Source organism: Melospiza georgiana, chromosome 7 (assembly GCF_028018845.1).
Source record: "Melospiza georgiana isolate bMelGeo1 chromosome 7, bMelGeo1.pri, whole genome shotgun sequence".
In the NCBI taxonomy this organism is placed as follows: domain Eukaryota; kingdom Metazoa; phylum Chordata; class Aves; order Passeriformes; family Passerellidae; genus Melospiza; species Melospiza georgiana.
Window position 1 is genome coordinate 19,717,391 of NC_080436.1, and position 15,937 is coordinate 19,733,327.

At 44.3% G+C, this 15,937-nt stretch overlaps 1 protein-coding gene across 3 annotated transcripts in view; it reads left to right on the forward strand.

The window, feature by feature from the left end:
- The window catches only part of CHN1 (chimerin 1), a 91,010-nt gene that overhangs the window by 57,925 nt on the left and 17,148 nt on the right, over positions 1-15,937 (forward strand). For all 3 annotated transcript variants that reach the window (XM_058028339.1, XM_058028341.1, XM_058028342.1), the window contains one exon: positions 4,985-5,062. In XM_058028339.1, coding sequence (XP_057884322.1) covers positions 4,985-5,062 — 78 coding nt within the window. The remainder of the gene's footprint in view (positions 1-4,984; positions 5,063-15,937) is intronic.

Genomic DNA, 15,937 nt, shown 5'->3' on the forward strand with positions numbered 1-15,937 from the left:
GCTCAGTTTCACAATCTGACTGATTAGCTTTTGAAAATCATGTACTGAGGCCATAAAATATGCTCATAAAGTGTTCATACAAGCAAGGATTTTCTGAGCATATGCATTTGGCTCAGTTAGCTGTACAGTGAAACAGAATACTGCAAAATGTACAGTGGCTCACTGCATAGTAACCCAAGTGTCTTGTTTCTTAATACATGTACAATAGGGCATAATCTTTGATGTTTTTAAAAATTGCCTGCAAAATACTGCTGGTTATTATTAAAATGGAGGGAAGGGATCATATTTTATATATATTCTGCAAGAATAAAAGCATATTTAGTCATAACAGCATGAAAACACCATTTGAGAATGAAAAGCCTACAGCGTACTATGCATTCTGAAGAAAACATGATTATGTGTTTGAGACTGGAGCCAGGTGCTCAGAAAACTAAACATTCCATTGTATTGGAAATGCAGGTGGGCTTCAGGATCAACAGATCAACTCTAATCTGGTTGTTCTAGGACCTGTGATCTTAACCTCACTTGAATTTTTTCTGTTTTGGTTGGGGTTTGGTTTTGGGTTTGTTTTTTTTCCTGAAGTAATTTCACTTTCTTACTCCACAAATGGGAATGCATTGATTTCCCTTTTTAGAAAGATAATTTGTACGATGTTGACTGAACTGTGTGACTGGATTAAACTTACATAATGTGTCTTTCAGAGAGTGACTAATTGGAATTTACTGCAAGTCGAAGATGACTTTTAAATCAATTCTGTGAAGGCTTCATAATCAGACTTACTGATTGGGAGATTAGTAGCAGCAAATATGCATACATTATCCAGCTAACACTGAGAGCAGGTAGTGCTCCAGAGAACAGCTGTTTCTCCTACACCCTGAAGGATTACTCCAGGGGAAAGTAAGGAAAGTGGAGTCCCAGTAGGACCCAGACTGACCCACTCCTACAGCTGAGGTTTTACAACAAATGGGAACATTTGAAATAGCACATTACAGTCTTGTAGTTCTTTTTTTTTTCCCACCCTTCAGTCCATACTTAACTTGTAGAACCTCTAAACAGATGTCATGGTTTAAAGCCTGTTGTGTTGCTAGGTTTGACTTTTTAGTGTTTAAATCACTAAAATGTACAGGACTGAGGCTGCTCTGGTTGCATGCCCTGCTGAGAAGTTGCTCAGCTGTTGCTTCCAGTCATTCCCTTTTCAGTTCACCTCAGTCCTGTGAAATCACGTCCTGAAATTAAATTTAAGAATGACAGCCTTGCAGTTTCCTTCCCATGCAGTCTGCACAGCATATTCCTCCCTGCACTTGCAATTGGATTGCAAATGTTTGTCACTCACAATTGCTAAAAAAAACCCAAAAAATTAAGAGGTAGGAAAGTGGAAAGGAAATTACTTTCCTCTTCAGATTTTTACCTGTTTTTCATCCAGTATGTAGCAGACAGTATCTTCAGGCAGAGCAAGTTACAAAGATAATTTGTTGGAAAATGAAAGGCTCTGGAGAGGAGACTTTGCTGGTAGGTGGGAGTGCAGGAGCCACTGGTGGAGAGCAGGCACTGAATCAAAAGCCAGCCCAAGGTGTAAGAAGAGGGGCAGGACCTGCAGGTTACAGGCACTAGAGACAACACAGAGAGCCTGCAACAGGAGAGTGCCTTGGAGTGGACAGCTTGATAGCTTCCTGCAGCATTTGAGTTAAGCCCCAGGTCCCTGCCTTCACTGGTTTGCTCTCAGGGTGACTCATCTCTGCAGTGATTAGGGCTGCCTGAGGACAGTGGCTCGCTCTCTCTTACTTTGTTATCTCACATACTAAAAAGTTAAAGATCTGGCCCTGCCTGATGACCCAAACTGTTGTCAGGAAGGTGTGCACAACAGAAATTTCATTCTTCAGTTTGATTTTCAAAAGGAGGGATTTGGTGTGTGTAAAGGAAAGCATTGCTTTGCAAAGCCAAGTATCCAAAGTTAGGCAATGGCAGAAGAATGAAAAATTGTGTCATCTGCAAGCAGTTGTATACATTTTAATTTTTCTGTTGCTGGCTTTATGGCTTCAACTGTGTTTCAATCTCTGTTTCTGGTGTACACTACTGTAGAGCAAATAGCCCAGGCAAATGGCTGAGAGGGTAGGTGATGAGGCCAGGACTCCTTTATTTGTAAAGAGCAGAAAATGCTGTGCATTGAACAATGGGAAACTGATTTATGTCAAACCAATAAGCAGTCTCTGTTAGAGTACCGTAACACAAAGCGATGTTAAAATTAAAATTCACAATCATATAACTACTTTCCAGATTATAACACATTTTCATAATTACAACCACGAGATAGGACCTTTCCCTGTTGGGTAGTTTTGCTTACCTTTTTATTGGCATTCTTAGATTTAATTTTCCAGGATCCAGAGATCTGTTTCTACTAGCATGACTCTAAAATGCCATTGGAAATAACTCAGTTCTTCAGAATTAGGAAAAGGGAAGCTGACAATTAAGGAGTAAGTATGCCAAAAACCAGATATGTGCACTATAGTGATTAAAAGGGAAATTCAGCCTGCTTTACCTTGCTTCGTAAGTGGAATTACACAAAATAATGAGTTGATTCTGATAGTAAATTTATTGTTGAAAATCACTGCATTATTTATTTTCAACAAATTACATTTTAAAAGAATTTATTTCCAATATGAAGCTTTGGTGAGGCATTTTTTCCCCTTAAAAATAAGAGAAATTTTGGGTTGCAGAGAAGAGCGTAATGAAATGTTTTTACAAATCATGACTTACTTCCTGAGCCTGTTGTCACTCAAAGTTGTTTGGAGAGGATGACTCCTCTGGGGCAGGTGTAGGTCCACCTTGTTCCATGAGGACTTAGATCTGATGTAGTTCTTGGGAATTAAACCATGAAGTGACTTTAGCGGAAGGGAAAGGAAAGGAGGCTGCTCCCCTGAGTCCATGCTATTTTCACACTTTGTGTAAATAAAGTGTCAGGTTTTTATCATCTCTTACTCGTCATCTCAGTTTTCTTGATCTTCTGTTGCCATGGAGTGTTAATGTACTTGCAAAGATGGACAGAAAAATGCCAGAGGAGCATTCGCCTGCATTAGAAAGGAGTGGTTAAAAGCAAGACAAGATTGAAGTAGTCATTGGAAAAGTATTTCTAGATAGAATGGATCAAGCAGCCTCCTGCATTGAAACCAGAACTGAGTCAGACCCCTGTATGAGCCAGTAGCACCTGACAGCATTCTCCTGTATGATCAGGAGATCAGTGTTTCAATTCTTAGCTGTATTGCAGATTAGTGTTTAGTGCAGCACCAACCTTGATCCTTAATCTCTGCAACATGACCCTCTGCTGAAACCCAGCAGACTTTTAAAACCTGTCGGGAAGGTTATGGGTGACCATACAAGGGAAGAGAAGAGGGGCTCCCAGTGAGCACTAATCTCAGCTGTATTGGCAGGGCTGAGCTAAACTGGAACACTGAGATCCAGCTGCAAAGCACATACCAATTCCACCCAGAAGCTTGTGACAAACTGTGCTTGTCGTCGGTTTCTGACTCAGGAGAGATAAAAATACCTCGGCTGCAGCAGGGAGAGCGGTAGCAGTGCGGCAGGCTGTGCAGGGGGAGGGAGGCAGGGAGGGCTGCGCGCCGCTCTGCGCAGGCAGGGAGGGAAAGGTCCCTGGCATCTCCCCCAGCCCCACGCTGCAAAGCTTGGCTGTGCTCAGATCAAGGGTCCGTTCTTGCTGTCGCTGACAGAGACTGTTCACAACGCTTGGAGAGCGCCAGGGGCAAGGGCAGAGTGGCCATGGCGGGCAGCGCTCAGCTGCAGGGAGCCGGGCTGCCCCGGTGGGCAGCTCCGGTGGCAATGGCACGGTCTGCCCTGCTCCTTCGGGAGCCCCTTGGCTCTGGCTCCGTGGCAGCTGAGGTCAAGGCTTCAATGGTTGTGTGGAATAGTTTGTGTGAGGGCTGGCTAGAAACAGACTGCCCTGTGGATGTTTCATCGTCAGTTGCATCCGTCCGAAGTTCAGGTTTCAGTCCAGTGGGAGACTGTGGCCAATCACCTTCTGTTAGGATCTGTAAATTTCTAAAGAGAGGCGACACCAGCAGTGCGGGGTTCAGGTCTTTGCTGGATGGAGCACTGCAATGAACTTGGGGTGACATTTCTGTTCACATCCCTACAAGATATGAGATTGATGAGCATGTTTTCATACGAAAAGTACTGAAAAACCTAATTTTAAGGGAAGAGTGGTGTCCATCAGCATTACCCGCTCCGGGCTGTACCCCTGGTGCACAGGCCACGTCAGACGGGAGGGTCGGGGAGAGCCGCTTCCCGCCGCGTCCCCGGGGCTGCTGCGAGCTGCCCTGCCTCCCGCGGCGCCCCAGCAGCGCACGGGTGCCATTTGCTAGCGGTGCGCGGCTCACACCGCGGGCGGGTGCCGCTCCCGGGGCCCCGGGCCGTGCCGGGAGGAGCCGTGTGGGGCCGGGCCGTGCCGGGCGGGGCCGCTCCGCCCGCCGGGCCGGGGTTCCATTGGCTGCGGCCGCCCCGGGGCGGGGCCGCTCCGCTCCGCGCGGGGCCGCGCCGGGCAGCGGGCGGGCGCAGGGCGCGAGGCGTGCGCGTCCCCGCGCCCCCCGAGCCGGCCGCCGCCGATGGAGGCAGCGGGCGCGGGCTGCGCGTCCCCGCCGCCGGCTGCCGCCCGCCCCCGGCCCGCAGGCCGCCCGCCCGCAGCGCCCGGCCCCGCGCCCCGCCGAGCCCCAGCCCCGCATGGCCGCGCCGCCCGCCCCAGCAGCCTAGGCTGCGGCATGGTCCGCGCCGCCCCGGCAGCCCGAGAGTGAGCGAGCCGCCTCCGGGCAGCATGCCGGCCAGGGAGCCCTGGGCAGCGCACCGAGCCCGCGGCAGCGCCGGGCACGAGGGCCGGCAGCAGCGCGATCTGCTGCTCGCAGCCCTGGGCATGAAGCTGGGCGCTCGCAAGGCGTCCGTGACGATCTGGCAACCTCTTAAACTCTTTGCTTATTCGCAGTTGACGTCGCTCGTCCGAAGAGCAACTCTGAAGGAAAATGAACACGTTCCAAAATACGAGAAGGTTCATAATTTCAAGGTAAGACGTTTTCCTGTCTAATTTATTTTTCGGGCAAAGGGACTTTAGCTCGTGTTTTAAAAGGGGTCTGGTATCGCAAGGAAATCATGGGTATGCACACTGTGACTTTCTAGGAACTTAAAAGCTGCAAGTGAAGCTCATTGCCAGTTACATCAGTGAGGCACGTTTAGAACATAGAGCAGAGGAACCGGGATTTTGTTGTTGGCTGCTTGCGTGCACGCATTTGTTTCAATGATATTTGCCATATCTAGTTATCTCTTTTATTTAGAACTGGTTTTTACTGAGAGAGATGCTAAAGGTGAGAAAAACAGTAAAGTTTTCTTTCAACTCAACTGTAGTCCAGTTTTACTTTCAATGCAAAAAACCTCTCAGATCTATAGTTAGATTATTAAAGTGATCTTATCTCAGTTTGTCAATCGTAAATAGCTTCAGAGGTAAGAAGTGTGTTCTGCTGCATCTGGATTGAGCAGATGGTCTGCATTTCCTTTAGTTTCTGGCTTTTCTCCTGTGTCAGTGAATTGAGTGTTGAAACTAACGAGGCTTATGCCATGAGGCTGTTGGACATGCTGGCATCAGCAGCTACCTTGTGTTTTAATCAAATTTACTTAGTCTTCTATGTAGCTTCTAGTTATTGTTCTAATTGCCTTGAATAACCAATGTTCTTTGGTAAGAGTGATACATGTCAGTTCAACATATTCATGTTTTGTGTCTGTCTGTAATAGGTGTCCAGTAAGGACTCAGTAGTGTAACCTTTTGGTGATCAAATACACTTGATGATAGGCAGTCTTAATTTTAAGACTGTGTAAATTGATGTTTTACTGGATTCCTGTAGATGACAGTACAAATTTCATATATATAATTTGAAGGCCAAATGTTGTCTTTAATGTAAAAAAAAAAAAACAAAACAAAAAAAAAACCCAAAAAAACCACTAAAAACCTGCTTTTATTTCTTTTAAGAGAAGGGCAGATTGTTAATGTAATACAGACATCTGATGATATATGCATCCATTAAATGTCTCCTGTTTTCAGTTTTGATTTCCATCATGCATATATGTCGGAATGTGGGAATGTCCACATTCATGCACATATATTAATTTACCTATCCTCCGTCTGATTTTATTTAAACCACCTTCTGGCTTTTGAGTGCAGATAATCACCAAAAATGGAAACTTTATGTGATCAGGATGTTTTGTTTCATTTGAGTACTTCCATTAAGCACAAATTTGAAAACCGTATACAGACTGGTATGTAAGAAGTGTTTAATACGAATGCTTGGCATAACATATTTGTGCAGGCTGACAGTTCAATGCAGAGCATTTTTTCACAGGCTCCTAAGGTGTCCTAAATATCTGCAACATCTTGCAATTTTCATTTGTTCCTTAGACTTTAAAGCTAATTCTTGCAGATGCCAGCAGATCATGATTTTCCATGTACTACAGTATATGTAGGATAATAAGTATTTAATTTTGCACATCTGTGTTCCCTAGTTGCTTTTCTTTAACAGCCTGAAACATACCTGTTTTGAAAATAATCTGATAACTTGATTTTCATTCATTCAGGTTTGTTTATTTCTTTTTCTTTCATAAACTGTTTATGGAAAGTTTCAGAGCTGTGAGTTTTCCAGTCTTTTCCAAAACCAGACTGTATGTCTGCTCCAAGGTCATAGCCATGGCACAAACTTTCCACATGGATTGTTTTCTTTATAATAGTTGTGCTGTAATTCCTTTATACATACTGTTGCCAGAAAAATATACCTTGAGAAGAAAGTCTGTTTTCAAGTCAGTGTAATGGAATTGCCTTTCACAGATAATTTTTGCTATGAAAGACTAGAAGAGAACAAGCCCTCTACAGGGTGTGCTGCAACCAACCTTGTCATGCAAGGAAAGCTTCTGGCAGTCATGAACTCTAAATGTGTCCACTCTCCCATCAGAATAAAAGGCAAAAGATAAGCTCTTAGCAAGTACAGTGTTATGGCTCTAAAATGAATGGCTATCCTTAGCTTGTGTGTTTCTCTCCTTTATAATTTCTTTGCATCTGTCAGTTTTTTTCCTCGCATGTATACATGTCACCATTTAAAATGTCTGCATGAGTCTCCTAGGTTGCCTGCCAAGCAGCAAATCTGCCACCCATGTGGAGGGGTAGGAAATGTCAGGCCCAGAGACTTCAACCTAGACTTTTGATACAAACCAAGAAAAAACAACTGAGAAATTAAATAAATTTATCCAGTTCAGCTAATCAGCAGTGACTGCTGTCCCCAGAGGCTCCACAGCAAACAGGAGTGTGTCTGCTGCTTTGTAGCTCTGCAGATGATCTGCTTTTTGTGCTGCAGGCACAAGGCACCAGATAGGGACCCCTAACCCTCTCCCAGCAGCTCTTTGATCAGTCACACCACTGCTCACAGAAATGAAGGGGTCTCAGAAATCCTTTTACACTGGAAGCGCTGTGGCACCCTAGCAGAGAGGGGAGAAATGGAGACCCACACATGCACAGCAAGCAGTGGTGTTGTCCTGGGGAAGGGAAGGTGACAGCTGCAGCCACTCCAGAGGCAGCCTGGGCTTAGCAAACACCCCAGAGAGCTGACCACGGGCTGAGGGACCTCAGTTCTCCCTGCAGCTCCTGCCCTGTGGGTGGGTATCTGGGGACTCAGTACAGTTTGAGCACTCAGACCCTGCACAGAGCTCAGGCAGAGGAACACGGTGGCAGAGGAGTGGTGCAGTGAATCCTCATTGCAGGAGTGCAGTGCCTAGGGGAGGGGTGAGCATGAAAGCTGCTTTTAAATCATCAAGAGGTCCCCTGAATAAATCCATTAACCTATGTTTTGCTCCAAGGGTTGTTTGAAAGAAGAATGTAAAGACAGTTTTACTAGGAGTGCTGACATGGCAGGGTTTTTGAGAGGATTTAATCTTACTTAAATCTCCTGGAATGTGAGTTGTCTCCTGCCTGAAGGGAACAGGCTGGGTAGCCAGGGTGACAGGGAGCTCTGCAAGCAGAGCAGGTCGGTAATGATCTCCAGCTCTGTAATATTCTCCTGGCTGGGAAAGGCTGGTCTCTCATGAGCACATCTCAAATGCAAATACAGAGTGCCTGAATTCTCTTAAATTAATCTCCATAAGTAAAGAAAGGGATGATTATTTATAAATGTCAGTTCTGACTGAGTTTTAAATGCATGTCCTGCAGGATGAAAGCTAGATGTGAAAAGTATTCTCCTTTTAAGCATATTTTTGCATTTTCCAATTTATATAAAAAATTAATATTTCTGTGTTCTTCTCTATAAATCTAAAATACCCATTTTCTAATAATTCAAATATATCAGATTAAAGAGGCTTACATTGATAGGGCATTTTATTTAGCTCTAGTTGAATAATGGAATTTGACATGAGTGTGACTTGATTGGGTCTATCTTTTTGCATATTTGGACTACTTTTGATTTCCTTCTGTTTACTGTGCTTTTCTGAAATCCAGCACACTGAATGAGATCTCTTGCACAATGAATCATTAGACCAAATGAGGACAGTCACTTCACCATCTTCAAAATTTCAGCCCCACCTTTTCTCACAGAAAGGCTTTAAAAGCTTTTTCTTTTTTTCAATTCACTAACCATTATGGGCAATAAATCTCCCCACAGACTGTGGTACAAATGTATCAATATGGACAGGGTGTGTGTGTGTGATGGATATCAAGCTCATTCTTCCACCCAGTGTAGATGAACAAGAGCACCTTCTGTTTGGGTGCTCTGGGAGACCTGTGCTCTTGGAAGTGCTGACAAGGAGCATAGCTCAAGCCAGTGGTGTTATTTTTTTACAAAAACAACTTAATCATAGGGGAAAGTTTTGTAACAGAAGAGTTTACAAAGTTCTGTAACTTCATAGAAGGAAACAGAATAGATTCATACCTAATCATTCCCCTGGATCCTACCAATAAGAATGCTTTTTACTGTCCCTTACAATTCTCATAGTTGCTTATATTGTCCCCAAAAGGCAATAACTGTGACAGCTTGTAAATTAAAATAAAATTTCTTACCCAGCTGATATTTAATCTGTTGAACTGGTTTAAGGATAGGAAGCAGCTGGGCGCTTCTGGGCAGGCAGATGAAGGAGGTTAAGGCAATAGAGGAACTGCAGATCTGAAGGGAAAAGGGGCAAGGTGCCATGTGGATGGAAAATGAGAGGAGTACCAGGGGAAGCTCTGGCTTGGAAGGTGTGAAGTGGGCTCTAGCCCAAAAGACTTAGCCAGGTAATCCAAGCTGGGCTTAGGGTTTTTCTGCATCTTCTCTCTCTGGGGAGGCAGTTTTTTAGGGTAATGAACACACAGGATTCCCCTCGCTCAGTCCTCTGCACTTTCCCACTCCTCCTCTCCTCGTCTCTCCATTTCTGCTTTTGGTGATGAAAAGGTGCATCTAATGAGGTACCTTCTGCCCTGGGTCCACCCTCTCTGACATGGAATATCTTCTGCATCTCCTCCCCACCTGGTGCTGTGCTTTGGGCACTCCTTTGCCTGCTGTTTGTGTTTGCATGGGGCTGGGGAAAGAGATAAAACTGTGCTTGAAAAATGTTCTTGATAAGGAGGGCAGTTGTGGAAAAGGAGCTGGGATTTATGGGATGATAGCTTGAAAGGAAGGTAAAAATCTGAGATTAACAACAAGAAATTTCCTGGATTGCGAAATTTGTTACTCAGTGCAATAAGCTCCTCATCACTTGGCAAATTTAAAATAAGCCTGGACAAAACACCTTAAAGGTCTTCACTCCCCTTCAGCTTTGTGACTCATAGGCCCTGGGGAAGTTTTAGCTCCCTTGGCTGGTTACAGGTATTCCTTCAGACATCTCTGGCTCCTTGAGCCAGCAGAGCAGCCTGCAGGCGTTTCCTTGCTGCCCCTAGTGCAAGGCACAAGCCACTCTTCTGCCTCGGTTAGTCCATGGTGCTTCACTGAGGCAAGGAGGTGTCAGTGCCTGCCAGGGCTGGGCTGGGAGCTGTGCTTCCATGCAGCATTTTCCCCAGGATAGTGCCTTGTTTCTCTCTTGCCTTTCACAAACCACATCTATCTCCAGAAGATTTATTTTTTGCTATCTCTCTGTGCAGTGCTGGATACTCTCGTGCTGATTCTTAGTCACTGTCTTGCTAGTGCTGAGGGCACAGTAAAAAATAACCATTGCAAGACTGCTTGCTTAATCAGTCAAGATTAACAACATAATTCCCTTTCAAGCCAACAGTTCTTCCAGAGAGATGTTTCTCCATGGGTGCTAAAGTGAGTCAGCCAAGGTGCTGATGAGCCTTGTTAGCTGGGATTCCTCACCCCCTCCTCGACTGAAGCAATGTCCTGGCTTTCTCTTTGAGGATGACCCACTTGAAAGGCCAAATGGGGAGCTCTGGGCCAGAGACAGCATGGTTTTCCAGAAGTAACTGGAAGTAGAATGTAACCTTAAATATGCCCAAGGAGTGAAGGCTCAGGTGAGGACCAGTCCCTGGAAAGACTTTGCTGGTATAGAAAGACTCAAGCATCGCTTCAATTAAGAGACTGCTGATATTAACAAGAGTTACTGTGCCAGTGAAACTTGTATCACATCTTGGAAACAAATAGCCCACCTGGCCCGGGCCCAGGTTTTACTGGTGTAGTTGCATCTGCGCTGGGTGCTTTGCTAGTGTAAGAAGTCACAGCAAATCACTTCCATGCCACATCTTATTCTAGAGAGCTTCTCAGTAGAGCCATGCCTAAACACTGGGAAACTGGGAGATGGAAAATGCAGAAGTGCTTCAAAATGGCCAGAAACTATAACAAACTCTTACTATATTAAGCAGAGCCATTTTTCTGTGACTTGTGACATGAACTCATTTCTATTTCTGATGTTCTGAAAACTGGGGCAGATGCTGATTTGGGGTAAATTGATCTAGTTCCACTGAAAAGAAGATGCTGGATTTTTTATTAGGAACAGAACTGGCACTGGACATATTTTTGAAATATCTTTAATTGAGCCACTGCACTAATAAATGAATATTCAGAGAGAGCTGGGTGCCTCTAGCATAATCCCTGGGGAGAGCCAGTGTGTGTTCCCACAGATAAGAACACCTCAGGAAATTTAATGTTTCTATTAGACTCCTAGGACTTGAGGGGGAAAAATGGTTCAAAGGCAGGGAAAATACCTGGAGAACATAACTGGAAAAAAACCTTCTGCAAAACTTCTGTGAAGACCTCATCTGCTCTATATTGTTCCTTCTGAAACTCATAAGACAGTTCAATCCAGAAAAACTTTTAGGCATCGATGGATTTTAGTCTCCTAAAGTTATTTAATGTTCCTTGCACTTTTTTTTTTTCCCAAAGCAGATTCCAAATAGCACAATGTTATTGAAACCTTTCTGGTTTTCTGGTGCTAGTCCCTGAATTCAGGCTTTGCCACTGATAAAAAAATAAGATAGAGAGAGAGAGAGCCTTTCTTCTAAATACTTAATTTATTTGGCCTGTAATTCCTTCCCACCACACCAGCAGTTTTTTAGTCTGCACGTGTGGATCCTGTGAGTTTGGCTTGTGCACAGCCCAAAGCCAGACCAGCCCATTTCTCTGGTAAGGCTGGGAAGTGCTCCTCTGGGGAACTGGGACTTGGCCTCTAGAAGCTTCTAGTGCATGTTATGCTCTCTCATCAACAGCTTTTCCTCCATATTAGCCTTAGGATCCTGACAAAAGCATTCATTTAGGAATTCTCAGGGGTTTATATTCGATTTATACATAAGGTACATATGTAATTCTAAGGCTTATATTCAATTTTCACCTCTAGTTTCAGAATTTTTTGTATGGAGGCATGTATCGAGTAAGTTGGACCTCAAATAAAATACAAAATGTTCCCATTTCCAGATATCAATTCAAAGAAAATCAGCTTTCCATCCTGAAAGAAAGGTGGCCACTTTCACTCAATTTACAAGCAGAAAAGCCAACAACCTGCAATTCTCATTTTTCACTTCGGCTCTTGTAGAGCACAAGCTAACCTCAATTTGCAGTTGTTCCCTCTCTGCTGACACAGGCAGTGCAAAGCAGAGAGCAAACAAGGTCTGACAGCGCTTCTGGCTCCAAGTGGGTGAGGATGCAGAGGGAGATGTCCTGCCCCACATTCCCCGTGCCCCCAGCAGCGAGCGCCAGGCTATTTATGCCGCACGCTCTGGGCGAGGCAGGCAGCTCTGACAGCAGCTCTGACAGCTCTCTCCTCTCCAGAGCTGCTGCACAGAGGCACTGGGGGGCTCCCAGGCTGCCTCCCCACGGCTGACACCCCAGCTGGGCTGAGCTGGGTCAGCTCTAGGTATGGAGAGGGTCTGTTCCATGCTCTCGCTTACATTCAGTTCTGTTACACCTTCAGCTGAAAGCAATTATCTTGCAGATACTGCTCTGCCATGTGGGTTGTCATGGCAGTCTTCTTGCTTCTCGGATTACTTTTCAGCAGCAATATTTGCCTCTGAGGAGAATTACCATGTGCTGGAATACTTGAAGTGCTTTGAGACCCTTGTTTTAGAGGCACTATCAAATCATCATAATAGATACAAGGACAAATTGAAGCATTGCCCAGACTGATGGTTGAGTTTCTCACTCACATCTCTTCTTTATCCTTCACGTACAGGCAATCTCTGGATCAGGGACGGATGAAAATGCCTATTGGATGCCAGCATGGGTGTGCTCAGTGCCTGATAAAATCAGCTGTGACAGGGAAAACAGATGTTAATAATACAGGCTGAGTTCATCGTTCTAATTGGGATCTACAATGTCTCCCACATTCAGTTTAAAGCTTGGTAAAGCCCCAGTAGGCAGAATTCAGCTGATGGAATTGCAAATCAGTTAGGACCACTGAGCTGACAGTCTCCATCAGCAGTGTCTCATCATCCTTGAGAATTTGTTTGAAGGACAGTATAGCCAGCAGACCTGAACCTTTGGAGTACCGTGTGGTGCAAATGCTGGGCTGTGACATGTGTTCAGTCCCTGGTGCACTCTCTGAGCCCTGACAAGGCTTCTGCCTGAAGTGTAAGGCTCTGGTAGCCCAGGAGTACAGATCAGCAGTATTTTTCCCTTCCTTTTCCAAGGTGATGTATCCCATCCCACAACAGATGGCAATGGCTGGATTTTCCAGACCCCATCACTCTGAGCAGCAGTTTGGTGTGGAGGGCTGTGGAAGGGGTGCTCTGTAGGGAGCTGGGTCTGATGGAACAAGTGTTCAGTGGGGCCGTGGCAGCAGCCCTCAACAAAGGAAGCTTTTTTTGTCCAGACTGTCCCAGACACTTCTGTTATATGTGCCCAGTGTTGGTTTTCTATAACTATAGCTTTTCAAGTCCAGCCCTGTTTTCTTCCTGTCAGTGGCTTTGCTGGAGCTCTGCTGATCCACCGTCTTCCCTCATATCACATTTGCACAGCTCTTCACTGATAGTCTCTCATTCTCTTCCTCCCTGCCTTGATGTGATAAAATGTAAGTCTCCCAGTTAAGAATAAAAAATATTCAGGTAGCAATCAAGGGTAGCTGAATAACTGCCTTGGAAAAACCAAAAGCATTAAAAATAAGTGGAGTAACAAGGTGCACAGGTAACTAACTTCAGCAGTGACCTTTATAGAGCCTGAGAAATAATGGGGCAGATCTGTTTGAGGAGTTCACAGCTTGTGGTAGAATCTGCTGTCAGAGTCACTGCCTGATTTTTTATTTGGTTCTCCTAAAATTTTATCCTTTAAAAAAAAACTTCAAATACAAAACAAAGTAACATTTTTTAATATTCAGAGTTGTTAATCACAAGAATTAAGCTATTTTTCCTTGTGTTAAGAAAATACTTTTTAAGGCTGAGCAAAAAGCTTCTCCTACATAGTTCACAGTAGTAACATGTTTATTATGCCTTGTTGATAGTGCAGGAGAGTTCTAAATAGAAATGCCTAGGGTATAAACCTAACATGAGGCTCTCTTCTTACCTCAGACTTGCAGGACAGCTTAGTAATAGTATTTTATACAGTTTCTGATGCAGATATTTGTCTTTAAAATTATCTAGACTTTTGTTTTAAATTAATTTCTAAAATTCCAAGAGAAGAAAATCAAGATTAAAACCAGTTTAATTTGCTCTCCCACTCATTCATTTCCCAGATTCTTTTACAAAATTATTCCCATTTGGAAAGAGAGAAAAGGAGATTTTTGGGTGGGAGTGAGAATGGAAGGATTGGGAGATATAAAGCCACAGTTGGCAATCCTGCTCTCTCACCACATTTTATAACACAGTAAAATCTGCATATTGCAGATGCTCTTTTTTACAAGGGGAAAGAAACCCCTTGTAATTTAAGTCAGGATCTCTGGGACTCTGCTGGGTGTGTTTTTAGAAATTTTTCTGGAAATCATCTTTTAGTTTTGAAAACAGACAAGTTGCTTGGCTAGTTTTTAGAATTGGGAATTAAATATAAAATCAGAATGCTGTGTTAAGCAGTGCCATGTGATAAATGCAGTATTGTTTGCAGGTGCTGGCTCTTGAACTAGCAAAGGGATGCTAAGGTGTTTCTTTTCAGTTGCCAGACCCCACCCACTCTCTAACTAGGATTGGAGGCTGTTCTGACCTACCTCAGAAGACCAATTTTTCACTATTTCCTGGCATCACTGACTGTGTCTCATTTAATTCCCAGGGAGGGTGTGTATTCAGAGCAGGGCAGGGTTAGGTGTCCAATTCCACTGCACAGAAGTGGGAATATTGATGCTCTGGGAAAAGAAATCTCTGTTCAGAAACCCCTCAGAAGCAGAGGCTTCAGAGCTGATCTTGTAGGGCTGTTTACACCAGGGCTGGAAGGACATGGTGACCTTTGGGCCTCCTGTTTAATATTGCCAGAGAACCTCCCACCTCATAAGGATGAAGCAAGGCAGAGCATCATGGGACACAGAAAAACCCACCCTCACCTTTTAATCTGCTTTGAGTTTGCAATCAGAATAATGGATAAGAAATAGTAATTTGGATGGGGCAGCACAGAGCAGAGCAGGCTCTGGGTAAATCCAGCTGATGATATGGAAAGGCATTTCAGTATTTGGATGAAGCCTGGCTGCATGGGATGAGACAGAAGTGCTTAAGCTGCTGAGGCAGTGGTTCTGAAGGGCAAAGTCAGTCCAACCAGCACAAGCAGTGCTTGTTGGTAGGGAAGAGGAGAGGCCACCTTGTCCTTGTCATTTTTAAGTTGATGATGAGTCATGTAAACTCTTGTGAGGAGCAGGCTGAGAGCCAGGGTGATACCAGGGGAGCTGGCTGTGGTACATTCTAGGTGAATCAGAGCTACTTAATGTAAGAGAAACTGAGCTCATTAGAAAAGTTCATAATATTAAAAATGTAAGGAAAAGGTTGGAGTGGCAGATTTGGGATGTGATAGACCCTGCAGAAGAGTTTCTAAGGAGAATCAGGAGGAGATGGAAACATGCAGGCAGTGGTGGGGAGCAAGATGCCAAGAAGGAAGAATGGTCACTGTTGAAACAGCCAGTTAGAGACAGGACATCTGAGGTTTAGTGAGTATCAACACTGGGGGTGGCTCTGGAGAAGCCAAGCTGGGACTCCAGCACCTAAGGACAGCATTGGAAATGCTTCAGCAAATAGAACATTCAATGATTTGATGTTTGATGAATCGAAATCAGCAACCACAGAGGCACAAGGTAGGATAGTATAATTCTTTTTATTTAGAAAGAACTAATAATGTATCCGTCAGCATTTTAAGGAACAAAACAAAATTCCCCTCCTTTGTGCAATCAGAGATACTGGAAACAAAACAACTTAGGAAACTGAAAAATATGGTGAAAAGAAATTCTTTATTGTCCACACTTGTGAAATGTCAATTTTGCTTCAATTTTCCTCGATGGGATTTTTGAGAAGTATTTTAAAGAAGTATATTTCAGGGGGAATTTGACC